The sequence below is a fragment of the Athene cunicularia genome (assembly GCF_003259725.1).
Source record: "Athene cunicularia isolate RWA chromosome 4 unlocalized genomic scaffold, athCun1 chr4_part1, whole genome shotgun sequence".
Lineage (NCBI taxonomy): Eukaryota > Metazoa > Chordata > Aves > Strigiformes > Strigidae > Athene > Athene cunicularia.
Window position 1 is genome coordinate 34637710 of NW_020799098.1, and position 26348 is coordinate 34664057.

General features: G+C 38.3%; 2 protein-coding genes across 6 annotated transcripts in view; one reads left to right on the top strand and one right to left on the bottom strand.

Annotated features, from left to right (window-relative positions):
* The window catches only part of CFAP97 (cilia and flagella associated protein 97), a 35686-nt gene extending 16188 nt beyond the window's left edge, over window positions 1–19498 (top strand). For all 5 annotated transcript variants that reach the window (XM_026847068.1, XM_026847069.1, XM_026847065.1 and 2 more), the window contains 3 exons: window positions 7610–7872; window positions 16715–16865; window positions 17609–19498. In XM_026847068.1, coding sequence (XP_026702869.1) covers window positions 7610–7872; window positions 16715–16865; window positions 17609–17736 — 542 coding nt within the window. In that variant the 3' untranslated portion in view covers window positions 17737–19498. The remainder of the gene's footprint in view (window positions 1–7609; window positions 7873–16714; window positions 16866–17608) is intronic.
* A 4390-nt stretch (window positions 19499–23888) lies between these two features.
* Window positions 23889–26348, bottom strand: part of SLC25A4 (solute carrier family 25 member 4) — a 6128-nt gene continuing 3668 nt past the window's right edge. The window contains exons 3-5 of the mRNA XM_026846988.1: window positions 25767–26345; window positions 25082–25222; window positions 23889–24727 (exon numbers count right to left, since the gene is read on the bottom strand). Of these exons, the coding sequence (XP_026702789.1) occupies window positions 24570–24727; window positions 25082–25222; window positions 25767–26345 (878 nt within the window). The 3' untranslated portion in view covers window positions 23889–24569. The remainder of the gene's footprint in view (window positions 24728–25081; window positions 25223–25766; window positions 26346–26348) is intronic.

Sequence of the window (26348 nt, forward strand, 5' to 3'; positions counted from 1 at the left end):
ATGGAGAAAAATACAAGTGTGATTATAATTTTTGAGGTAGAAATACAGTTTTTCACTGTTTCATGATGCTATATAGATTCTTATATGTTATTCTTTTGTAAGTCAATGCTGTTTTCACTTTCGTATAAACCTTAAAGATATTTCAGAAAATTAATAACTAAGTCAGCGCAATATTCAAAGCCCATAATAATAAATGTCAGAGCTATCTTCCTATGCTGTTCTCTTGAGTAATCTGAAGCACAGAAAGATAATTAAATATGGCAATGCAAAGAAATAGATTGTCGAAAATTGGTTTTGGAAGTACTTTCATAAAGGTCCATGTTAGAAAGCTGGGAATAAAAAAATTGGAAAATTTTCTGATGCTGTTTTGCTTGGTCCTGTATCTTGACCCAGTGTCACATGTAATTTTAAGGAATTGAGGCTGTGCAGATAAAGAGGTGGGTTAAGCATACAAGTGTGAGCTAAGCACTCATCTATTTCCATCCTATTATGCTCCATGCTTGTCCTCAGTCTTTACACAAGTCCCTTGATTTCTGTAGTTCAGAATAGAGTTGCATGCTAAAAATTTTGTGTATCTCTTTATCTGAATTTATGTTGGGTGTCAATAGAGTAGTAATGGGATTGCACAAGGTATATAGAGTGCTAAAGAATTCAGCACTTTGTGTTTTCTTCTCTGTAAAATGGTGTTGATACCTACTTATTTTACAGAAGTATCTGAGAATTAATCTGTAAATCCATGGTATTAGCTATTATTAACTTGAGGAGGTGATGTGATGGGGTCAGTAGGACAATGTGCCACAGGTTAATTCTTTTCTTGAAGCTCTCGCTGACCTGTATGGTCTCTGATAAGTCTTTTTACCTCTTCTCTGCCTTAGATTTTCTATTGTAAAATAGTCAGATCTCACGTGGTGAAAAGCACTGTGATACAAGTATCATTATTATGAAAGTAAAATGTCTTGTCTTTCTGAATAAAAGCTATTGTAGAAAACTAAATAGCTTCAACTGAACATGTAGCGATTGCTTTAAATTTTTATTTGCTATAATTTGCCACTTGGAAAATACAATAAGTTTTTTTTAATGAAATTTTCTTCTCTTAGGGATACGTTATCTGTGTGCTTATTCATGCTGAACTAGTATATTTGTAGAATAACTGTTAAACAATATCTAAATTTAAAGTAGACTCTTAAATATATGAATAACACCCAAACTCTACAGTTGAACTAAACAGCTATAGCTTTTTCACTAAGTTTTGTTTAGTTTGTATGTTTGTAGTTTGAACTAATTGTGTGTCTGTGTGTGTACATAAGCATCTTTTTTGCAGGTCTAGTAACTCATGTTGAGGTAGAAGAGCAATTATCAGTTTACTCTTACATGGAGTTTGAAAACTGATTGAAAATCTTTAAAGTTCTAAAAAGATCCAGACTTTCCTGACATCCTTAAGAAAATGTGTAATTTGGGGAAAAAACGATTTCTGCACCTGTAGGGTATCTGCTGTCTTTCTCATGACATCAACAAGTAACTAGGAGCCTGATTTAAGCATATTTAAATAGGGACAATTTTTACTTGAAAAGCACATTTTCCTTTTCTTAAAAAAAAAAAAATCAAATCATGAATTCTCAAAAATCCTTTTGAAAGAGTTCTGTGACATGAAATAATGGATATTTTAGGAAATACTTGTTTATTGATACAGCAGGGGAAATAGTTTTAGATTGAAACTATTAGACATTAATGAAGAACTGTGATTTAATCATTTTGTATTTTTCAAGTGTGTTATAGATGTGGTAGTGCAGCAGTATAAAACAAAACAGGCAAACTCAAAAGTGTAAGCTCTGAAGCAATTTAATGCATTTTTCTCTACTGGGATTGAAACAGATACTCTGAAACATGCGTGACTTTAATTTTAGCCTTAATGCCATTAAGACAGCTGTATCATCCTGTCCTAATGCATTTGATTTGCTAATTATAATTTGTTTTTTATGTAAGGTTTGTCCTTTCTCACTCTGCAAGGTCATTTCAGTGCTTACAAATTGCAAGCAATAAACAGCTTGTTTCTTGCTTAAAAGAAAGTCAGGTGTCTCTCCATGGAAACCAGCTTTCATAGAAATCCTGTGAATACCAGAGAATTTTCTTTTCCTGCTTACCAGTGCATGAGGAGTAGACTGCACACTGGGCAAGTCTATGCAAATGCTGCTGCTTGTTAATCCCCCTCCCCCAAATTATTGATTTATGGTCTGTCTGATTATGTAGTGATAAGTAGGATTTAGTTAAGTTACTCATTACCCTCTGATAGACTATGAAGCTACAGGTAAATCATATTTAATTGTTCTAAGACTTAAAAACCTTAAATCATACCATTAAACTGTAGTGTTGCATCATGTTGTCATTGGCCACTGCAAAAATAGATAAACCATTCAAACACGTGTTGTGATGAAAGAGTAGTGTGGGTCCGTTGTTGAATAAATAGTTAAAATAGCTTTGAAACTCAAATAGTTGAGTTGTACAACACTACCTGTGCCTGAAATATTTAATAGCATTTAGAATAAATGCATTAACTTTGTACACGGTGGGGGGGGAGATATTGATTCTTTGTTTAGATGGTGAATTGTCCCTAGTTTTGCAGGCTTGTGCTGACCTCACTTAGACACCTACTGCCTTTGCCATGAAAGCAATGGTTGTTGCCAGTGAACAACATTGTTGTTCAGAGAGATGCTGTGTAAGTGGTGCTTTGCAGAGTGCAGGTTGGACAGATTTACAGCCAGGTAACTTTGATAGTAGTGGAAAATGCTACTGCTTATGATTTCAAGATTTGGGGGTCAGAAGCTTTTGCTCACTGCTTTGTTAGACTGCTGCTGTGGTTGATTTGAGCATTGTTTAAGGAGTAGTGATTTTATGGATGTCCCCTGCCTTCTGCTTGTTTTGTTAGGAACAAGCACTTACTCTGTGGTATTAGTGATCTTCTTTCAGTAAGTGATACAGTATGCATTCTGTTGCTTGTCTTTTTTCCTACTAAACTTTAAATCTTCTGTTGCACAGTTCCTGAGGAGATCAGTGTTGCATTTTCTGCGATTTCGAAAAGGTTATCTGTGGATAGGCTTAAGTCAGTTATGGTTTGTTTTGAAGTTGTGTTTTCCTTAACATAGATCTTCACTAAGTAAAACACGAGTCTAATTTATTAACTTATCAGCTTGAAGAACAATAAACTAATTTTATTGTGTTTCCTGATCCAGTGCCTTGGTGTATTGCAGCACTGTTGCTGCACGGAACTACTTGTGAAATTTCAAATGTGGTTTGTCTTTGGGTTGTACAGAAGGGTAACTAGAAAAAGGTCACTTGGGGAACTGAGAAACTAGTGAGTAACTAGAGAGTTTTAGATTGCTCTTTTCACCCCAGCTCCTTGAAGAAAACTTTCTGCTGCACATGTTGTATTGGGTCTGAACTTTTGGTGCAAAATTAGTGAGTCTTGTGTACAACGTATCAAGAGATTACTACCAAAAACCAGTATTCTGCTCAGGTTTCACTGAATAACTTCACAGCTTCAAGAACCATCACCATGATCTTAATTCTTTCACTTTATTAATGTTTCTTTCAAGTTGTGATAAACGATATTATCACTGTTAGCAAGCCCTTAACCTCAAAAGTTGTCAGAAAGCTGTTGGCAGGAGTAAAGCCAGTTTCTACCCTAAGTAAGTGTAAATAATAATGAGCCTAAGAATGAACAGCATACTAAAGAAAGTGAAGCATACTGAACCTAGTCAAAAGATAAATAATTACCTTGATGCTTATTTATCTTTTAAGCATTTTTAATCTGTGTTCACTGGTTATAGTTCATAGCTGCATCATAAAAGTATTCACTCTCCACCAAAGTATAGCCAGTTACCTTACAGAGAGTTAAAACATCCATGTTCTGGTGAAGACGTGAAACCTGTGTTTCTAATTAAAAATGTCCTCATTCAGAATGCCGTTGCTTTAAATGGAATTTGACTAGTTCACACCTTTCACAGAAAGAGAAGAGCTGTCTGGAACTTGCACTGACAGTTATTCAGAAGCTTAAATGTCCCTTGTAAGAGATTGCTGTAGCACTGGTGCCACAAAGCTAGGTCAAGACTTCAGTTGAAAAACTGTTCTTTGCCACAACCTTACTTCCACTCTTGCATATGATGTGCAGTCTTGTTTAACCTATGAGATGCTATGGATGTAAGGCAAAAGATGACATTATCTTTCGTAGCTTCATAACAACACAATTATCAATTATGTAACATGATGTAATAATAAATATCTTCTTCAGATGGTTGTTCAAATTACTTTCTGCCAGCTGTGTTCTGCAGTGCTGGTTTTGCATGTTCCCATAAGGACATAATTATTTTTCACTGATAACATACACTGCAGCTTGATGTTATCGTGTGAATTGTGTGGCTCTATCTATTTTTTTCTGCATTTCTTTTTGTCCCTTGTAGGTGTATCCAGATGAGTTCTTATCCCAGGTTTGTCTCCAAGTGGTGTTGATGACTCTACTAGTTTTTCCTTGAGAATAACCTACTAAATTGTAAAGATGCCTTTCAAGGCATTTATACTTTATTAACCTGTCGGTTGGCACACGTGATCTGCACAGGTTCGCATTGTGTCTTGGTTTTGAGGTGATTTGCATCTTTTATTGACAAATGAAAACAATATTTGCTAATGTTGACAACCTCACAGTTAGAACTGCCTAGGGGCAGTTTTTGCCTATATTGGCTAGCATACTGATGGTACAAGCTTACTAATTTCCAGAGGGATTTTTTAATTCATTAACTGTTTGGATTTTGAGTTCTGGATACTGTTTCTAAATTTCTCAAAGACAGTAACAATATTTGCTTGCATCAGTTCTGGAATAAATTCAGCTCAGGCACTGAAATTTTATTTTGTTCTGAACAAATTATAATCTGATTTAATTTCATTTTGTTCTGAAGTAAGAACACCCTCATCATTCTTTTGAGGTTTTTAAGCTACTACAGACTGCCTCAAAAAATTGCTGATGTGGAGAAAATACTATCGCATGCCTGTTTTTTTTTTTCTTTCTTTCTGCTTTGGATGCTTGTTTTGCTTGCATGTGGCTTTTAGGGGTAAGAGTGAGTGAGTTATTGTGATAGTGGAGGAATGTAGGGAATGGCTTGAGTAAGGCATCCTTGTCTGTGTCTCGGCTCCAAAAATCTGTTTGATCTAACCTGGTACCGCCATTCCTTTACCATAGATAACACAATGGTTTGATGGGGTAACACCATGACAGCAAAGCTCTTAAAACAGTTGCCAGAAGATCTACAGCAGAGTCTTAGAAAGAAAAATCTCAGAAATAGGTCAGTAGCAAAGCTCCAGTGGAACTAATAAGCATAGCTGGCTCTGGCTGAGAGTGAAGTTTTCCAGTTATTATCTTACTTTGCACTTGTGCAAGTCTGTCTTGCTGTGTATTCTTAAGTGTGCATTCTTCATTCTTTCATCTTGAAACCTCATATCCTGGTTTAATTTTTTTGATTTTTTTATTGTTTTAAGCTGCAAGGGCCCAGTAATTTTTCTTCTCTTTACATATGATTTTGTTGTGGTGAATGGAGTTAAGTCCAGTTGCCAGCCAGTCACGAGTGGTGTCACGGTTTTGGGGCCACTCCTGTTTAACATCTTTATTGGTGATCCAGACGAGGGAATCGAGTGCACCCTCAGTCAGTTTTGCAGATGACACCCAGTTAGGTGGGAGTGTTGATCTGCTCGAGGGTAGGGAGGCTCTGCAGAGAGACCTGGACAGGCTGGAGCCATGGGCTGAGGCCAACTGGAGGAGTTTCAATGAGGCCAAATGCCGGGGGCTGCCCTTGGGCCACAACAACCCCCAGCAGCGCTACAGGCTTGGGGAGGAATGGCTGGAGAGCTGCCAGTCAGAGAGGGGCCTGGGGTGCTGATTGACAGCCGCCTGAACAGAAGCCAGCAGTGTGCCCAGGTGGCCAAGAAGGCCAATGGCATCCTGGCTTGTGTCAGCAATAGCGTGGCCAGCAGGGACAGGGAAGGGATCTGACCCCTGTACTCGGCACTGGTGAGGCCGCACCTCGATTCCTGTGTTCAGTTTTGGGCCCCTCACTACAAAAAGGACATTGAATGACTCGAGCATGTCCAGAGAAGGGCAATGAAGCTGGTGCAGGGTCTGGAGCATAGGTCGTATGGGGAGCGGCTGAGGGAACTGGGGGGGTTTAGTCTGGAGAAGAGGAGTCTGAGGGGAGACCTCATTGCCCTCTACAGCTACCTGAAAGGAGGTTGCAGATTGCTGGGGATGAGTCTCTTTAACCAAACAGTAAGCGACAGGAGAAGAGGTAATGGCCTCAAGTGGCACCAGGGAAGGTTTAGACTGGGTATCAGGAAGCTTTTCTTTACAGAATGGGTTGTTAGGTGTTGGAATGGGCTGCCCAGGGAGGTGGTGGAGTCCCCATCCCTGGAGGTGTTTAAGAGTCAGGTTGACATAGCGCTGAGGGAGCTGGTGTGGTTGGGAACTGTCAGTGTTAGGTTAATGGTTGGACTGGATGATCTTCAAGGTCTTTTCCAACCTAGATGATTCTGTGATACGCTCACTCATTTCTCTCCATCCATTAAATTTCATTATCATCTTTCCCTTTGCAGTTCCTGCACCAATATGATGTAGGATTGCTTCAGGAGCAAAGGATCAAGAAAATCACTCGGGAGATGCATTTTTTGTCTCTGAGTCATGCTTTCCCAGTGTCAGTTTTCTGTCTGAAACAGCATTTCTGTTCTGCCTCTCAGCTGAGACAGATATGCTAGATATCTTTGGAGCAAAGTTTAAATCTCTTTCCATGTGCAAATATCTAAGTACTAATTTATGGTTTAATTCTTGGTTCTTTAAGTTATTTTTAGCCCTGGCTTCCTGAAGCTTTGTTTTCTATTGCTTGGAAAACTTCTCTGATGCTTATATTGGTGCCACAAATGATACCACTGTGATGATGATTATGTTCAGTGTTGCTGTAGTGCTGTATAATGGTAGCCCTGTTAGCATATATAAAAAAATTGCCTGTGCTGATTGCTGGTACCATAGTAACTGCAGTAAAAATATTTGAGGATGGAAGTCTGAGCATATTGTGTCAGTGTAGGAGCTGGCCAAGCACACTGGTAAAGTTGGAGATCAAAGGTGATCAGAGTCAGAGTGGTGATCGGGAATACTGACCATGCAGAAGAGTTGACTGTGAACATAAGGCTGATTTATATTCTGATTTCTAAATAACAGATACACGCTACACAAAACTTAGAGTTTCTATGAGCATATTGGTGATTCTTTTGTATTGCTCAGTTGTTCGCTGCATCTGTTCAATTCCTCTGGATTACCAATCATAAATGGGGAGGAGGGGGTTTCCTTTTTTTTTTTTTTTTTTTTTTTTGTGGTGAAACTCACGTAAAATCAATGTACTGAGGGCAACTGAGCATCCCTGAAAAATTCAGAAATGCATAAATCCGGAATTCAGATGGAGAGAGGTGAAATATACTTTGTTTTTTCAGGTCTGTAAATAAATGCTAATCATAGAATGCAATATTTGTATTTGGTTTGGGTTTTTTAATCTCAGTACTTTACTTTTTTGCCATTTTAAAGCTTTCCTACAGTTGGAGAAAAAAGAACAAAAACTAACCATCGATCAGCCATCTAAAGGAACAAGGAAAAATTTTTCTTTCACAAATGAAGAAGTAAGACAGATCGATCGGGAAAACCAAAGGTTGCTAAAAGAACTGTCCAGACAGTCTGCAAAGCCAAGAAGAAGTACCACATTGAAAAAGTCAGCTGTACCGCCTCCTAGATTGTACCACAGTGCCCTCAACAGGCAAAAGGAGCAGCAAAGAATTGAAAGAGAAAACCTGGTAAGTTTTGAGAACTGATTTGAATCAGTAAATTGAGAAGGACTATTTGATATCAGATGAACTACTGTTAAAAAACTGGTAAGGCAGCACTCAGAGCTTTATTGCAGTAAGCCTGCAATGAATTTCCATTACTACGCTGTTTGCATAATTGTTCATGTGGTTTTGGGCAGGGGGAAATTTATGCTTTTCTCAGATGAAAATAGATTTTAGTTTAATGAGTTTGTTCTGCTTTAGTATCCTTCAATTTAAGAGGAACAATCATTATTGTTAATGTGCTCATAACTTTGGATAGCAGTCTGAGTATTCATCCTGCTTCATGCATTGTGATTACTAGTCTCTCAGTAAGTCTTGCAAAAAATATGATGGCATCAAACCCACTGTATTTGAAATACAGAGGATGTAATGTGAATGTCGGTTTTGCTTTTTTACTATATTTTATAGCTATCCATCTCTTTCAATATCTGGAGTGCTCTGCTTGTCACAATATTTGAATGTAATAACGATCACAGTAACTAGTGGAAAACAAAAATTCAGACTCATAAGGATGTTGGCAGAGTTGTCAAATAAAAAAATAATACTGGTTTGAAATAAGATATTTTTAGTGATTGAATTGTAATACATATGACATTTTCGTATCTGATAGTTGTTCATTAGTGTGTTTGAAAAGGAGATAAATTTTCCAAATATTCTAACTATATTTTATAGTGGAAGTAATTTATTCACTTTTTTCTTCTGTGTAAGTGTAGGTTGCAATTTCCTTTTATGTAGACAGAGATACAGATTTAGCATGGAGAAAGTCCGATTGACCTATTTGGGAAAATCTATTAGGTTTTAGTTCTTCCAGTTTTCAGACATCTAGATTGTTAAAACTTTTCAAAGTAAGAAACTTTCTCCCCAGCTCCACTAGACTGTGGTTGACCAAAAGAACATCACACACTGAAAGAACTTGGCATAAATACTTGGTATAGATGTGTGATACTTCTCATTGTTTGAGGAAGAAAAATTTTTTGGCTTTGGTGTTTTTAGGTTGGTAGGAGGGCTTTCTTCATGTATTGTGGGGAGGGTTTTTTTGTTGTTCGTCTATTTTAAACGTTGGAAGCAGGATTTGCTCTTTCACATGAACCTTGATAATAGTGTGTTCATAGACTGTGGGGAGGAAGTGCTGTGTTACAGTCACAATCTAATAGTAATATGCTGTACTACTGTTTTGCTCTTCAAGGATGCTAATTAAACTCGGACACCAGAGTGCAAAGACTAGGATTATTTTACTGTTAATAATTAAAGGGTATAACCAAGTAATATGGAAAATAAGCAATGAGAAAAATATAGTACACTTAATTATTACTACATACAGTTAACTATAGAAAATAAGAATAAGCAAGGTAATGCACCTACATGATGGGGAGAGTAGTGATTAAGAAAGATACATCACCACTTGCATACGTTACCAACATCCAGATCTGCAGACACTGGGGACAACACCCCGTTGTAGCGAGGATTAGGAGAGCCTTTCCCTGCAGGTGGGAAGTCATATGCATTATGTCCATCCGTAGGTGAGGCATCCAAAGTCGTGGCAAGAGGGTCCAGCCTTATATAGCAAGGGAGAACCAAGGGAGTTTCTAACAAGGCCAAACACTTGGGTTCTCAGCCTTGAACAAGGCTAAACAAGGGAAGTTGGATACATTCTCTCAGCATTTCATCCTCACTACCGATTATATTCTATCTAAGATACATCTTTTACTAGTGAGCATACATATTTTGTTAATGATCAGATATTAATTAATAAAGGCTAATGGTAATACAGATTTTACTAATTCACAGATACTAATAATGGATATTGTTTGGTTGTGAAGTTCATCTAGAGGCCAACTTTGTTTCAGGGCCTATTATTCAGGCCCTAGCACTACAACTACATTAATTAACAACAATCATCTATTGTTATGTATATGATATTTTACAATACACTTCTATTTACTCAAAGCCACAAACCTTTTATCTTATGAAATATTGCAACATTGTGTCTAAGAATCTCTTGCCTTTGCAACTTTTGGATCAAAAATTCAGCATCCTAAACATATACAGTCATTTCACACATTTCTGGTTTAGTACATGCTAGAGATTAATGATGGTTGCTTGTAGTCTGAGAAATCATACCCTTCATTTACTTATTAATTTATGCTTTAGTTGTCATCAGCAACATGTTTGATATCAGAATTGTTCCTTAGAATTTATGTTATGACATCATGATATTTATGACTCTCAAAACATTTAGTTTATTCTTTTCCCCAAACTCAGGATTATATACTCCACTCTTATTTTTGGAAGAGTGATTCATCAGTACAGCTCTTACATTTAGTTTAACATTACTGTAATTTTTGAGCAATTCTGTATACTTTTTTATTCTGTTTGAAGTGTATGTGTACCCAAAGCATTATGGTTGTAATATATTGATTTTTCTAGCACTACCTTTTGGGATTACAAGTATGACAGTTTCTCAGAGACTGTAAATGAAGGAGCTGCCTTACCCTGCCCATTGATGAGGTTCTTTTGCTTTATATAGCTAAAAGTATGTGCTTTATGAGCTTGTTGTTTTCTTCAGGTCAGCACCTTCACCTTTCTAGACTGAAGAGCTGGAATTCCATCAGTCTTCTGTTACTTGACAAGAATTTTTTTTTATGGAAGGCCTGAGATACTGCATACAGGACATGCTACTCCATACACCTTTGAAATGTTTGTTGGAGAAGGATGCAAGGTTTTGTAAATAATTCAAAAATAGAAATCACCAGCATAACCTTATACAGGAGGCTAAAGAGTTTTGATGCAGAGATTATTTTTTTTTTACCCCTGTTTGGTTACAGTCTTTATAATTTCTTGTCCTGAGGTTAACACTTTGTCTGGGGAAAACTTTCATTTGTTCCATTAGAAAAATCTTGGAGTAATGCCTCTATTTATGGTTATCAGAAAGGCAGCTTGATTTCTGGTGCAAGCATCTGGCATTAGAGGTGATGCAGGGAAAGTAATTAAAATATTAGGAAATTAGAGAGGAATCTAAGTGGTTTGGTGCTCTCTAGCTTTGTGAAAAAGTGCGAGGTACAGGGAATATATGTTGCTCCCACAGACTGCTAGAAAGAGCTGTGTTGGCATAAAAAGGTGCATTGTTTGGAGGAACGGTAGTTATGAGGTTGTAATTGACAATTTATGGAAAAAGCACAATTAGCAAAATAAATCCCTGTTAAAATTCATGTCAGAATTTTTTACTTGCTGCTTTTCACTGTGTGCTTTCATAAGTGGAGCCTGCTTTTGATTGCTTATCTGAGCTAACAAGACTAGAGTGCCTCTCTTGCCAATAGAGGATGCTGCTGATTCAGAAAACATTTTACTCTTGTGCTTGAAGATACTCTAAACCCTGTCTCCTCCCCAGTGGAAAGGTACATAAGTGTGACTGATGTGTTACTTTTTTCCCCTGTCTGCTTATATGTGTGTGTCTGTTGACGTATTAATCATTATTTCTGCTAGTATAAATAAGATACTCAGCTTCATAGACTGGACACTATACACCATTTAAACTTTTAATGGCTTATTTTGTGATGCAAAAATCTGTATTGGTATATACAGGTAAGCATTTGGGGATCTTGAAATACAGATCTACAACCACCACACCACTCTTCAATCACTTTAGATAAACTTAGAAGTAATTAATATCTCCGTGTTGTTTTTTTATTGTTTGTTTTTAATTATTTTTATCAATTCTGACTAAGGTTTAGATGTTAGATAACCATAGTAAACTGAGCTTCTGTTTTCAGCCAAGTTCCTAGGAAACAAATTCCCTTTTGAATTCACACTGTAAGATTTCAGCAGGTCTGGGACAGCAGTTCTCAAACCTTAGATCAAGGGGAATGAGGGTGCTCTTCTTTTCTGTGGTTATTTGGACTTACCACACATCCCTGTGCATTCTTCCTACCCCATGCTGTTAGGACTTGCTGCATGTAACACTCCATATTGTTCATTCCCCCACCTCATACTCCCTAAAGTGTACCCTAAGCCCCAACAGATCCAACTCTGATCCCAGTTCCAGTATAGTCACCCTCCCACACAAATTTAAAAAAAAAAAAAAATCACTTACTGTATTTCTCTGCAAGGGCTGTCTTTTAACTTACCTGAGTTGTCTGTGCTGCAGATTCCATTCATGTTTCTCCCCACCACTTGCTCTAGTCGTTGTGGCTTCTACCAGCACAAAAATCTTTCAGCAAAACTGTTTCACTTCTCTTGCAGTCTGGGCTGCCTTTGTCTTGCTGGAAAACCTGAATCTCCTTTAGAAATGCAAGTAGTATACTGGTATAAATGAATGTATATTCATTTGTGTCTGCTCAATTTAATGGTGCTGATGAGCTGTGGTAATTGGGTTGGGAAGAAGAGGGCAAGAGAAGGATAGTGCCTCTGGTCATCCCACTAACTGGTTGCCACCACATACTAAGAATATACCTTATCTTGAGCCACAGCCTGCAGTCCTGTGCTGCACTGCATCTGCCCTGCCATCTGTGTCATGCTGCAACCAGGGAGATCACTTCTAGGCATGGAAAGAAACAGGAGGGGGAGGGCAGTGGTCTATCAGGGTTGTGCCTGGGCACCTTGTACTTCCTCTGTCAATGTATTCCACACTGCTTTTTTCTCTTAACTTCCCTTTGTCCTGTCTCTGAGGGCTACCCGCAGAGTCTGAGAACATCAGACCTCAGATGCTGCATACTTTGGGGTTGTCGAAAGGTTGTTTGGCCTTACTGGTCTCAGTCTGGAGGAAAAAGCTGTAGGGAGTGCGGTTGTGAAAGAGAATGTAGTCTTCAGGGTCACCTTAGGAGCTCAAAAATATTTGTGTTGGGTTGGTGGCTCCTTAGAAACTCAAGCACTCAAGTTTTATAAGTTTTTTTTACTTACTGTGTTCAAAGCCATTGTATGCCAAAACTAAAGACAAAATGTTGGTAGTTCCTGAGATTACAAAGTGTGGGGCTGAGGGGAGTTTCCATGGCCCTCTCATCAGGGGAAGCTATCAGGATGTGGGATCTGAGCGCATATGTGCCTGGCTAAAACATACTGCAGTATGGTGCAAATATAGCGCAATTCTGTGATCATAGTATTTAGCCCATAGGCTCTTTGGGGTCAGATTTTTTGTGATTGCCAATTCCTGACCTAGATTTAAGACTCCTGAACACTGTTGTGGTAATTATAATAAAGACTAACTGGCAGGTTCAAGGAAAGTGTTGATCATGAGTTGCACACTACTCAATTTTGCTTTTTTTCTTTTGTACTCCTAGCCTACTTTCTTTGTGGTGACAGCAGCCAGTAAACTTGATAGCTCTTCAGTTTAATAGACTTTTCTGTAGATTGAACAACTTCCAGTAAGTTTTCTGAAATCTATAGTTTGTCAGGTTAGTTCTAATTAATGCACCTGACAATTGAAGAAAAGTACAAACACTGTATTGATAAGAACAGAAAGCTGTCCTTGAATGCACTGTTACCTACTTACCCTCCCCCACCTGGACTCCGCAAAGGGACAGTGTGGTCACTAACATCACTGACATTAGAGGAGGCATAATATAAATAAAATTGAACAGCTGTCAGGGCATACTAGTCAGCTGGTTAGGATTCAAAGGAGGTGAAACTGAAGCCTTCATGCATTTAAAAAGCAAAGTAAACCAAGAGAAAGTAACATTTTTTTACCTTCTCTCTGAAGTCAGTTTAGGAGTGCTGCATTTTCAGTGTGTCGTTTGTTCTTTTTCAACATAGCTGCAGAAAACTTTGTACTGATTTTTTTTTTTCCTTCTTATGACAGAGAGTATTAGAATTAGCTATAGGGTTCTCCTGATAGGCCCAAAGTTGAATTAGCAGCATTTATCCTGGCCCTTTATATAGCACCAATCTTTTGATACAGTGTTGGATTCCTTTGTTCTCCCATTGTTGGCAATATGATGTTTCCTTTTGTCACTAACAATATATATTTTAGTGTCTTCATAGATAGTAATCTGTGTCCAGATGCCTAGGTTTGTAAAGGATTATCCTATTCCTAGAAGGTAATCATGCAGCTACACCTTCTGTGATTTTTTTTCTTTTTTTTTTTTAATGTTAATATTCTACTTTTATTGTAAAGTCAGTATTATAATGAAGTAAAAGAAGATGGGGGAATTGGAAGCCTTGGGAGGTTTTTGCCAAGCTGGGAGGTCATCAGTATTATGATACTATATAAGTATTGAGCTTGAATGAAGAGCTCTAAGGAGCTAAAATGCAATTAGAGTGACTAATGACATTCCTGCCATTGGTGTCTGTTACCCTTTTTTTACTCCTTAAATCTGATTTGGAACATGTATTTGGTTCTAAACACCTGGATTATGTTGTGTGGTCTGATTCTTTGGTCATTAAGATCAATGATGAAATTTCTATTTACTTTAGTGGTGCAGGGTTAAAGCTTCAGAGATTTAGCACTTCAAAAGAACGAGGAAAGTGCCAGTGGTCTTCAGTCCATTTCTCAAAAGGAGAACATAATGAAAGAATTAGTAGATTTATAAGTATAATTGAAAAAGAACACTTGTTCGAGGTACTTGTAACATTGTGCAAGGTAGTTCCTTGGTTAAGGACCTCAAGATTTTAGGGCTGGTAATAAAAACATAGGAATTGGATTAGCTCTGGGTTACAGATTTAGTCCGTCAGGACTGCCATTTCAGTGTGTTAATGAGTTCATTTCTGTACCCAGCAGACTGTTTTCCAAACTACAAAATTCACAACTGCAAATAGCTTGTAAATTAACATCTGCTTGGTACAACTCAGAGCAGAGGGCAAGGAACCACAGGTGCTATTCTCTAGAAGAGCTTTTCCTGAAGCACTTCTGTGCCACAGAATCCGTATCTGCTCTTTCCATAGCTTAGGGCCATATCAAGTCCAGTGTAAACTGTTCAAAAAGTAATGGTTTAGTGCTGAGAGGTGTCTTTTTGCTTTAGTAATGGAGAATTGATATTTGTCAAAATACAGGCATAAAAATAAAAGCAAAAGCATAGAACTGTAATTAAACTAGAATAAATCAGGCATATATAAATACGGTCAGAATAAAGCTTGATAAGGTGTGTAAATTCCACAAGGCTGTTACAGCTGGAGTGCAGACTTGAAACATGTTCGTTTTGCATAAGGAAGTCACTTCTACAGTTTACTTGATTACATTTGGGCTTGAACTGAACATATTGAGAGCTTCTATTTTTAATATTGAAGGTAAATAAGTGTATCTGCAAGTCTAAATGTGTGTAGTTGTATTAGGAGATGCAGATGAAGTTTTGAGTAAAATATTGAATGTAACATTTAAAGACGTCTGCCATTTCATGTTCTGCAACTGGATTTACTGAAGAGCTATTTCTAGCTGAAGTCCTTCCTTTGACTTTTGCTTACTTCGGTATTTCCACTTGATGATGAACTGACTGGCATTTGATGCAAACACTTGTGACATATTATGTCTGAGCCAAAATCACTTGTCCTTTCTCTCTTGTGCACTCTGTGCAGGTTTCCAGTGCCCATGCATAAACTACCAAGAGCTTGTAGATTCCTATTACAACTAGACAATTACAACTGTCATCCTGTGAATACTATACTATTTCCTAAGTCACTTTCTGCAAGTTTTTTTATTCATTAAAAAAAAAATGGTACCTGATTGGGAGTGGGGAAGAATGATCATTTCATACAAAGTGCAGTTTAATGGCTGTAGAGATAGATTCTTGACTTCTACCATAGAAGTGTGAATCTAGACAATACATCCTTATTAACAGAAGTATTTTTAGTACTTTGGAGTTTTGTGTAATCTCAGTTTGCATTATCTTTCATTGATAGGATGCATGTCATAACTCTGACCAGCAATGGTTGTGTCCTTGCCAAATGTAGTCCATCAAACGAATTGAAAGTAGTCAGTGGAGGGAATGTATAGATCTATGTGAGACAAGTACTGGAGGGAACGTATAGATCTATGCAAGACAAGTACTGGAGGCAAAATACATTAAAAAAGTGAAATTGCTATTGGAAGTTGTATGTAGCTGGGTACCTTCAAATTTGTCCTGCCATCAGGTTGGTTTTTTGGTTTTGTTTTTTTTTAACATAAGGGGTATTTATTAAGCCAATAAATCCTGTTTCACATAGAAGTAGTTACGCAGAATAGGAAACTGTCTTACAAATACTATATAAGTAGCTGTTCTAACTTAATGCTTGCTGCGTGATTGCCATGGTTAATTTCAACAAGAGGAAATGATGTCTGTAACAGAATTTTCAACTAGAATCTCTTAAAATTACATCATGGATAAAACAAATAGTGTCTGGTGGATGTTTGTGCTTTCCTTTTGACATTACTTTCACAGAACTGAGGTCAGTAATTCTCTCTGGTGATCCTGTAGGGCAATATAAAATGATATAAGTGTGTTTGCAAAGCAAACGTTTTAAAACCCCCAACTTCTTACCCTTCTGGAAATTTAGAAGAGAGGAGTAACGAAAGGTAGGATTAGAAGAGCATGGCTCATCTTTTTGCCACCTATTGCTGAACGTTTCAAGATGTTACAAAGTACAGAGAACTATGGGGTACTAGAGAGGTACTCAACATAGAACTGATATGTGAGGGATAGTTATTATTTGTGTCACCTTATAACACTGAGAGAAGAGTTGAATGTGAGCATAACAGCCTACACTGGTCACCAGTGAAGGAGTTTGTATTGTGCAATGCTAAAAATGTGGGGTTTTTTTCAGTTCCAATGAAAAAATCAGTTTGTGAATGTTTATTTTGTAGCTTCTTGTTCATTCTTTCTTGATGATGTTTTTCTCTGATACTAAGGCTTTCCTGAAAAGACTGGAAGCAGTGAAACCAACAGCTGGTATGAGGCGTTCTGAACAACTGATGGACTATCAGCGCCAGATGAGTTACCTAAGTTCTTCACCATCTGTAAGAAGGGGAAAATCCGCTTTCAGCCAGCTTAGTCCTTCGAGTAAGTACTTTGAAGTTGAAGATTCTTGCATTTCTTTGCATGTGTTTATCTAATTCAGAATTGTGAAGTACTTACTGCTAAGAATAGCAAGTAAGTTCCTTTTTCTGTCTTAAATTGATCATTTATAACACAGGAATCTTTTTTATTTTTGAATCATACCAGAAGTATGATGACTCTATGAATTGTTTACTTACCATCCTAAATTTCTAATAGATTATCTTATTAATCACCTTTTCTGAGAAGGTCAAAAAATCCTTCTTGTAGAGAAATATTTGTTGTTTTGCCAGTACCCTTTACTGAAAGGAGAAGAGAAAGGAAAAAAAAACCAAACCCACCAAACAAAAACAAAACAGAAAAAACTCCAACAAAACAAAAAACAAAAGAAAGCCCAACGCAAAATCCCCAAAGAAGGTTCAAACTGTCATTCAGAAAATATAAATCTACTGATAGTAGCCTTGTTTCTCTTAGAAATTTTGTGTGTAATGTGTGTAATACATGATGTGTCCCCCTAGATCCATACATGTTGGGCTAAAGAACCACAACACTATGGCATAGGCTTGAATTCTCTGTCCTGACGGTTTACAAACAGTTCATAGCATTTTGTGTTTGTATTCAACTTCTTGTGATTTGTTTATTTCGGTAAACTATGGTAATGAGTGTTGCAGTATTAACATAGTGTGGAGTTTTCTGTTGTGCCGAGCATAAGCATTCTCATTCTCTTGTGTGTGTGTGTGTGTTAACAGGGGGCACTTCAAGAGCATCCAATGTACCAAGTACAGTGAGCCAGAGGAATGAAAAACCTGTGTCTGATTCAGCCAGTGGGGCATTACAGAGACCTAAACCCAGTAATGTTCGTGCTGCTTGGTTATAAGTGCATTCTTTGCCTTGCATTCTGAGATGATCCTCAGACTTCGATTTTTAGTGCTTTTGTAAATTCTATGTGCAAAAATATTTTCTGCATTGTTCAGTGATTAAAATGCATTGCATATTATATAATTGCTTATAAATTGGTTTTAAGTGAACACTTTCACTTAAGTGTTTTCCATGACAGGAAGAACTTACGAAAGAGAAGGAGGTATTTAAATGGACAAGTTAAATAGAAATTGCAAATTATTATTTTATTCTTAAATCATAAGTGGAATTTGTATCTGTAACATGGAACTGCTGCACTACATGTGCAAGATGTAAAGTAAATCTTTAATAATATTTTGAAATATTGCATTAAACTCAAGCATATGTTTAATTCCTAGATTGTTGTTGGTTTTCATCCTGGCTTTAGGTAAACCTTCTAAACTTTGTGGGTCAGGTTCTTATGACTGAAAGAATCTCCTTTTTACGTAGCATGAAGGGGTGAAAATCAGATTGTGTGTTCCTGTGTGGTTAACTAGAATACTGAGGCTGCAGAAGATGTTCTGCCACTCTTGCACTCCAGATGTTGAACATTTGTTTTGTACCCAAGGCTGTGTCTCTCCCAGACTTAAAACAATTTTGGAAGTTCTATTGGGACCTTTGTGTAGGAAAGAAACCTTTGATGCTATTTGAAAAAGAGTAAAGACTGAATTGAGTAACAGTTTCAGATTCACTCTAAACAAGTCTAAGTTTCAGTTACTTCTCAAGCTAGAGAATAGTAAGCAAGGGAAATATTTCGTGGCCCTGCTTTTGCAGATCCTTGCCCTTCTTGGTGGGGAGACATAAACTTGAGCTGCAGGAAATTTGGAATATCTGACTTTGAGTGCAGCTTCTAACTAGGATTTAAAAAAAAATAAACCAAAATCTTGTTATGCGTTGTAAGCTGTTTTTTAATGTTATGTTCATACCAGATATTTATAGTAGTGTCAGATAAGCTTCAGTAGCAACATCCATTTACAACGGGAGCAAAATTTAATGGAATTGGTGATTGCAAATAGTAGGTGGTATGCTTTATTTCTATACATAAAAGCAAACTTACAGTGAGCTTATTTTGTAGGACTGTAGTCTTATGAAGAGCATAAATTGTGATGCCACTAGCCCTGGATATTGCTGGACCCTGCTTGCTTCCCCACCTTCTTCCCAGGAGAGATACTGGAAATCTCTTTGTAATATCATAAAGAAAAAAAGCTGTCTTCAGTAATACTGGGTCTTAGCCCTGTGAAAAGGAAAGTTTATTATTCTTTGCTCGTGCTTGCATGAGGGCTTAGGCTTTCAGGTATTCTGCATTGTAACAAACTTTTTACTTGGTCCTGTGTGATAGTTTGGCAGAGCTTCTGCACCTGGTGACCTGCGGATCAAATTTTGTTGTTCAGCAACATTTGAACTTCTAACTTTGAGCAGCATTGTGGCAATCAGATTTTTATTGCAATTATTTCTCATTGATAGGGATTGTAAGGAATTTTCTGCATAGTGCTGCTGTATTTATTTGTACTACTGTGCTAATTAAAATTATTCACTGTTTAAAGATTCTTGTCCTTGGATGTGAATATCAGGGTCACAGTTTAAATAGTTTTGAATGTTCATATGATAATTTTTTTCTGTGAAGGAATTCACAAAATGGATTACTTTTAATCGCTTCATCTTACTTATTTTAACTTTGGTATGAAAGACTGTCAATTTTGTATGTCATTTTTGTAAATCATAAGAAATAAAATATTTAACATTAATTGTTTGTTGCAGTGGCTTCTTTCAGAATTTTATAATTGATATTGAAGTGCAGAGGAAGACATGGGAGAAGTGTGTTGTACTATGTGTAGTGGAGGAAAAATGTAAAGAATCAGTTTATTCATTGATACACTTGACCTGTTAGTACTTTGGTACTTTGACTTTGGTGTGGGGTTTTTTAAAATAAGCCATATTGACAGGTCTTCATTAAGTTGGATAATCTCATCAAGATTTTTATAACAAAAAATCCTGTTTCTAATGGACTTGTTTTCTGTCTATTTTGTAAGCTGCCACTTTATGTTCACTTCTACTTTTTTCTTTTTCCTCTTCCAGAAGATCTATTTGAAAACAAAGTGCAAGCTCTTTTGCTTCCTCCTTCAGTGAACTGCCACACTGGTTTGACAAGTGGTTTCAGGTAGGAGCCACTCTCCCTGTTGAAGTGACAGGATTGCCAGTTTGGGTGACAGCACTGGTATATTGATCTCGCTACTGTGAGCAATTGCCTGCAATGCCTCTGTCATATTTTTGCTCTGGAAGTCTCCCTGCCTCATTGTGGGCTCTGTTTCTTCCAGGATAGGGTTCTGCTGTGTAGTCTTGAAGGCCCTAGCTCAGATCACTGACTGAGAAGTTCTAACAGGGAGTAATGATATATCCCTGGCTGGATAGGTGACATCTGAAGGGCAGTTTTCCAAGCAGACCACTGAATCCTTTAGAACTCAGTTTTGATCCCAGCAAACCTAAGAGACTCAAGTTAGTTTGGAAGAATCACATAAGGCCATTCCTCTTATGGAATGTATAGGCTTTCCCCTGTGCCAGATTGCTCACAATCTTTACTAAAGATCCTGAGGTATCTCTGCTGATATCAGATGGGGATTTGTCTGATTGTCCTCAGATGGGGATTTGTCTGATTGTCCAAAATCAAATCCCAATGTCCAAAAATGTCCAAAAATCAAATTTGTCTGATTGTCCAAAAAAATTGCCCAAAATCCCTCAGATGGGGATTTGTCTGATTGTCCAAAATCAAATGGCTGGCTGCTTTACTTATCTTCTGTGATGTATGTAGACTTCAGGCTGGACGTATTTTCCTGATTGTCATCTAATGAGTTTCAGAATAAACCCCTGTAAAATGCCTGAGATGCTTCCTTCTAACAGGTCACCAATGACACTTTTATCCCAGTTCTTTTCCATGGTCAATAGACAAAAATAAGCTCCTGCTTTCCCAACCTTGGTAGATCATTGAGTCATCTGGTAGGTGAGAGCTTGTGCTTTTCCCTTGAACAGTCTGCACATCAGTGTGGTCTAGATGAGGGCAGTGAGGTTGCTTGCATCAAGCTGCCTAGCTGTGCAGTCATGATCATTATATACAGGCAATAATTATTGTGAAATATCAACAAGAAAATGGTGGGAGAGGGGAAGGCTTCTGCATCGAAGTGGTATATCTTATGAGCCAGTACACTGAGCATCAGGTGCAATCTTTGTGGTGTTTACCTGCTCAAAGTCTTGAGCCAAATAGCAGATGAACCATGTCATTTCTACCTCATGAATGAGAAACAGAGAAATAAGAGCTGCATCCGGAGCCATCTTCCAGGACTGAAATTATGTTGAGATCGTATTCTTTCAGATACCAGTAGGGATTGCTAATGCTGGTTTGCCTTCAGGATGCATGGTTCTAATATCTTGGTCAAGAAAGCTGCTGTATGTCTCCTGGCCAAGGTGAGATAGGATTTGGCAACATTGATCCTTGTAGCTGTCGCTTCTGGTTCCAGGACTACCTGTGTTATTCAATGCAGAGTCCTAAAATGCTGTTCTTCATGATTTTTATTCTAGGCTCTGATTATGTACAAAAATCATAGTCCTCTCCACTGTATTATGTGGCCAGAGCTTGGAACAAAAATGGCAGGTCTCAGTCCTCTCCACACAGTGGTTCTTAGGACTAGAACTTGCTATTGAGAAAGTGCTGGTTTAAAGCAAGAGGGCCTTCACAGGAGGAACAAAGGTGGCTGAGTTTTGCCACCTTGCTTCTTTCCCTGACATCCTAGGTTGGTTACTGGTACTCTCCATCTCCAGCTGAGATTATCCAGTAATCCTTAAACTGTAGCATTCCTGTAGGTGGGAGTGTTCTGGCTTTTGAACAATTTAGCGAAGTTTTTCCCTCCTGCTATGCTTCTCACCATGTCTTAAACTCTTCCCTGTGGCTTTTAAAGAACAGATGTCTGTTCCTTCCATGATGAATGTAGGGCAAAGTGTAGGCTATCACCTTCAGAAAGGCAGGGAAGGCTCCATCTGCTGCCATAGATGCTTCCCCTCCCACTCTCTGCAGTAGGTTATGCTCTTCAAAGACAGATTTATCTGTCACTCACCTGAATTTCCTAACTTCATCTCATCCAAAAGATCAGTACACCTCAGTTCCCTCCCCAGGTAGTGTCCTTTCAGAGCTGGGTAGTACAGTATATGCTAGATGGCAGGTGAGCTTTGTCTATTAGTAGGTTGTATTACTAGGCTATTCAGAGCAGGTTTCCCAGTGCTCAAGTGTGAGATGTAAGGGAATAATGGTTTTGACGCAGGTTTTTGCCTGCATGATTTGTGATTATTGCAAAGGTGTGAAAGGACTGGAGCAGTGCTATCAATTGTCTGTGACAACTGGAGTTCAAGTAGCAATTAGAGACCATCTGCAAAGTCTTCTGTTTTCCAACTTTGCAGAGCTGATAGCTGGAGTTTAGGTTACACTTTCAGCAGGTGTTCACTGAGTGTGAGGGAGTCAGTGCAGAGCTGCTTTCAGATGAATGGTTATTTCATTGACAGTTTTGAACTCTGACCCCGAGTATCTTTATGGAGAGTACTGCCTGTAATCTGCCACAGGCTCTGCGTGTGCATTAGCATTCAGGCAGAAATAACGAGTCATCTACCTGTAGGTGTTTTCTGTATTGTATTATTTCATGTATTGCCTCTTCCCCCAGTGGAATTTTCCTCCATTGATACTCCTTGTTCTCCTTTACTCCTCCTTTGATTTGCCTTTTCTTCCCCCTTTCCTTTATGGTCATCTTAAGTTTTTTTTGCTTCCTCTTAATTCTCTTGTTGCTCATTCATATGTAACACTTCCCCCTTAGGTTTGGTACCTCTGCATATTGCAATCTGTCATTGTCTCTGTTATCTTTGTAGCAAACTCAGCTCTTCTCTAAAACATTCAAATGCCATATGCAACCTTGTCAGTGAGGTAAATATGAAATGAACAGTTGCAGTATGTTAGCAGGCTTCTCATAAGGAACCATTAGGAATGTGTGGAAGAAGGACAAAAGAAAAGAGAGAAGCAGGCAGGTAAAGCTTCCAACAAAGACTACTCAGTAATAAGCACTTTGAAAAACAGTAGAAAGATTTTCTTCATGAACTTATGCTTCAGTAGGTTGCAACCCTCATTTACTACGGGGAAGAAAACAGACCTGGTTTCTAAAAAAACGTGTAAGACAGTGACCATGAAAAGAGATTAAATATCAGGCCAGATTGGAGAGACACTATCATCAGACAAAATAAATAAATTTAGATAATTTTAAAATAGACTTGATAATTTCTGGACTGTTTTTCCCAAAAACTTCAGTTCTTCAGGTGGATAGATGCTGCTTCCACATACTGTTTCAGTAGCTTGCACCTGCCTTCAGGGAGAAGGGAGCTGCTGGTCTGAATCTGTAGCAGACACAGCCCATTATGCTAAGTGACAGAGAACTAGGACTACCTCCATTTGACAATTAATTAATTACCATTATAAGAAAGGAACAACTGGAAGCCATACATATAAAGCAGTATAAGATGCAGCTGAAAAAATACTCAAATAAGCTTTTATTTGCTTAATCTTACCCCTTTTCCTAGGTGGATACATAGCTAACACTTGTGTGTAGTCTACCTGAACCACTGAAATAAACACTCACTTTCCCTCCTTTGCCTAATTAGAGCCTTTATTTCACTGAGTTCCAAACCATGAAGTGTCTAAAGTATTGATCATATTTTCATCTCACTGGTAATTAATAGTTCAAGTTGTTAATCATGTAGGTGGAAGTATAGTTATTAAAATACTAAGAAGCATTCCATTCTAGAATACCTTTTCAAGTAAAATAAGCAGCAGTGACTTCCCTATCAAAGACACTGAAGAATTATCAGAGCAGGGAAGAGCAAATGGTGGTTTAACTGTAAGACAACTGGCTGTAGTACCCTCAAGCTGAAGCCACTTGGTTTTGCTATTGTATAATTATCAATAACCATTCCACCTACCTAAAGATCTGTTGAAAAAAAAACTCAAGAGGCTTAGGCAGTACTAGACAATCACTGAGATCATGCTGATTAGCAGATCACCTTAAAGGACATGTAATGTGTTCAGTGCACTGAAAACAACAGGAAAAAGTCATTAATATATTAATTTATTTCATTATTTCCATTTTAGTTCAATTGAACATTTGAGCAGACAACTTTTTGCTTTGTGAAGATATAGGGAATTTTTGAAACACTGTATTTCCATATTCTACAAAGTACATTTGAAAAATCAGATTATGGTTTCAACCATATGATTGTATAATGTGTCAGTGAAAAGGCTGCAGTTAAGAACTCAGCCTGGTGCTTTAGTATAATTTACATTGTCATACATGCTTTTCACTTAGTATCATATTAAAAACAGCTTTAGAAGAAAATGTTTTTAATGTTATAAATGTTACACTGTTGGGTAGCTAGAGATATTGCTTAGAAATACCTATTGTACTGAAGATCTCATTCTATTAAGAGTTCACAGTATTAGATTTTAAAACAGGTATAGACTGTCTAAGTCTTGGCTCTAGACAAAATGTATTACCCAAAATTTGAAGTATAATATATACACAGGTTCCAATACAAATGCTGGAGGAATTTTCATATAAAATGTAACTGATGTAGTAGACAACTTTTAAAAGAATGTATCCTCATCTCAACCAGATATGTTACTCATAAGTTTTACTGTTTCCCTAGGAAATATTTTGTTGTCCATTACATCACAATAGCATTTTTTTAAAAAAGTTGATTGAGAACAATTGAACTACATTATGGTGTTAAGTTTTAGACGTATTTCTTGATTTCATCATAAAGTACTAATACAAAAGCTCCACCCATGCCTCTCAACACATTTGACCAGGCACCTTTGAAGAACGCTTTGGATCCTTCATCTTTGGCTATCTTCTTCCAGCAATCAATTGTGCCCTTGTACATAATATCAGCTGTGGAAACAGACATGAAGGTCAGAAGGCTTTAAGTTATACAGCAAGTCTTTCAACTTTCATTTATTTAAAGCAACAAGGAATAAGCAAAGTGTAGCCAAGAATTTAAAATTAAGTAATCAATTCAAGGAAAGTAATTTTAATTCTCCACATGGAAATCACAACAAAACCACTCTCAACCTTTCAAGTAAAGATCACAAATAAGCAGCAATGTGTTTCCCACAGCTTTTTCTTTAAGGATTCCAATAAAAAGGTAGTTAGTTTTTCATAAGAAAAAAATACCCAGCATCTCCCATCATATCTTGATGAAGATACTTTCTGCTGCCAGAACACTACAGGAGCACTTATTCTTACCTCCCTTTCGGCCAGACTGCATCATCATCCTACGTCGCACAGTATCAAAAGGGTAAGAAACCAGCCCTGCTACTGCAGTGACAGTCTGGGCAATCATCCAACTCACTACGATATGCACATTCTTTGGATCAGGCAACATACCTGTCATCAAGAACAAATGAGTGGAGTCAGTACAGAGGAAAAAAGGGTTGTGAGAAAGATGGCTGTGGAAGAAACAATCACCCCCTGACTGCAGGAATCACTCAACTCAGTGCAGTCAAGACTGCAACTTCTCCCTTCATCCATATTTGATTATGAACAGGTACTACAAGTGAAAAAAATTTATAGGACTGTTGGATTTGGGAATCTAAGCCCTCCTCATGCTCCCTGACCTAAACATCTCTCCTGTAGAACCCTCCCAGGCTTGTGTCATGAGCTGCAATGAGTAACAAGCTACCCTACAAGCCTTAAGACAGAGAAAGAAACTGGAAAGTGTCCCAAAAAACTGCAAACCCAAGACTTCTGCTCAAAGCAGCAAGTTAAGGGAGGTAGGAATGGCATTTCAGAAACACCTGTGCATATTCTAGCACTAGCAGCCTGAACTGGGGCTGAGCCAAGCCCTGCTAGTCCTTGTATTGCCCAATGCCCTAGAGTGCCTTTGCAGGATGGATCTTCCCTTGCAGTCACTTCTCCATGCACTTCTTACCCTTGGCTGTGTCATAAACCCCAAAATAGGCTGCTCTGTAGATGATGATGCCCTGGACAGACACACTGAATCCTTGGTACAGGCCCTTCAAGCCATCAGACTTGAAGATCTTGACAATGCAGTCGCCCAGCCCAGTGAACTCTCTCTCGCTGGCTCCTTTGCCCACATCAGCTGCCAGCCGGGTCCTGGCAAAATCCAGCGGGTAGACAAAGCAGAGGGAGGTGGCTCCTGCGGCACCCCCGGACGCCAGGTTCCCTGCGAAGTAGCGCCAGAACTGCTTGTGCCTGTCCACTCCCCCCAGGAAGATCTGCTTGTACTTGTCCTTGAAGGCGAAGTTGAGGGCCTGGGTGGGGAAGTACCGGATGACGTTGGCCAAGTTGCCTCTCCAGAAGGAGATGATGCCTTGCTCCTTGGGGATGCGGACTATGCAGTCGATGATGCCCTTGTACTGCTTCTCCGCCGTGATCTGTTTGCTGGCATGCTGGACCTGTACGGGGACAAGGAGGGGTGGGAAGGCTGAGAGGGGGGCGCTGTAGGGGTGACCCCGCACGGCGCCCCGTTCAAGGGCAGGGCCGGGGCCTG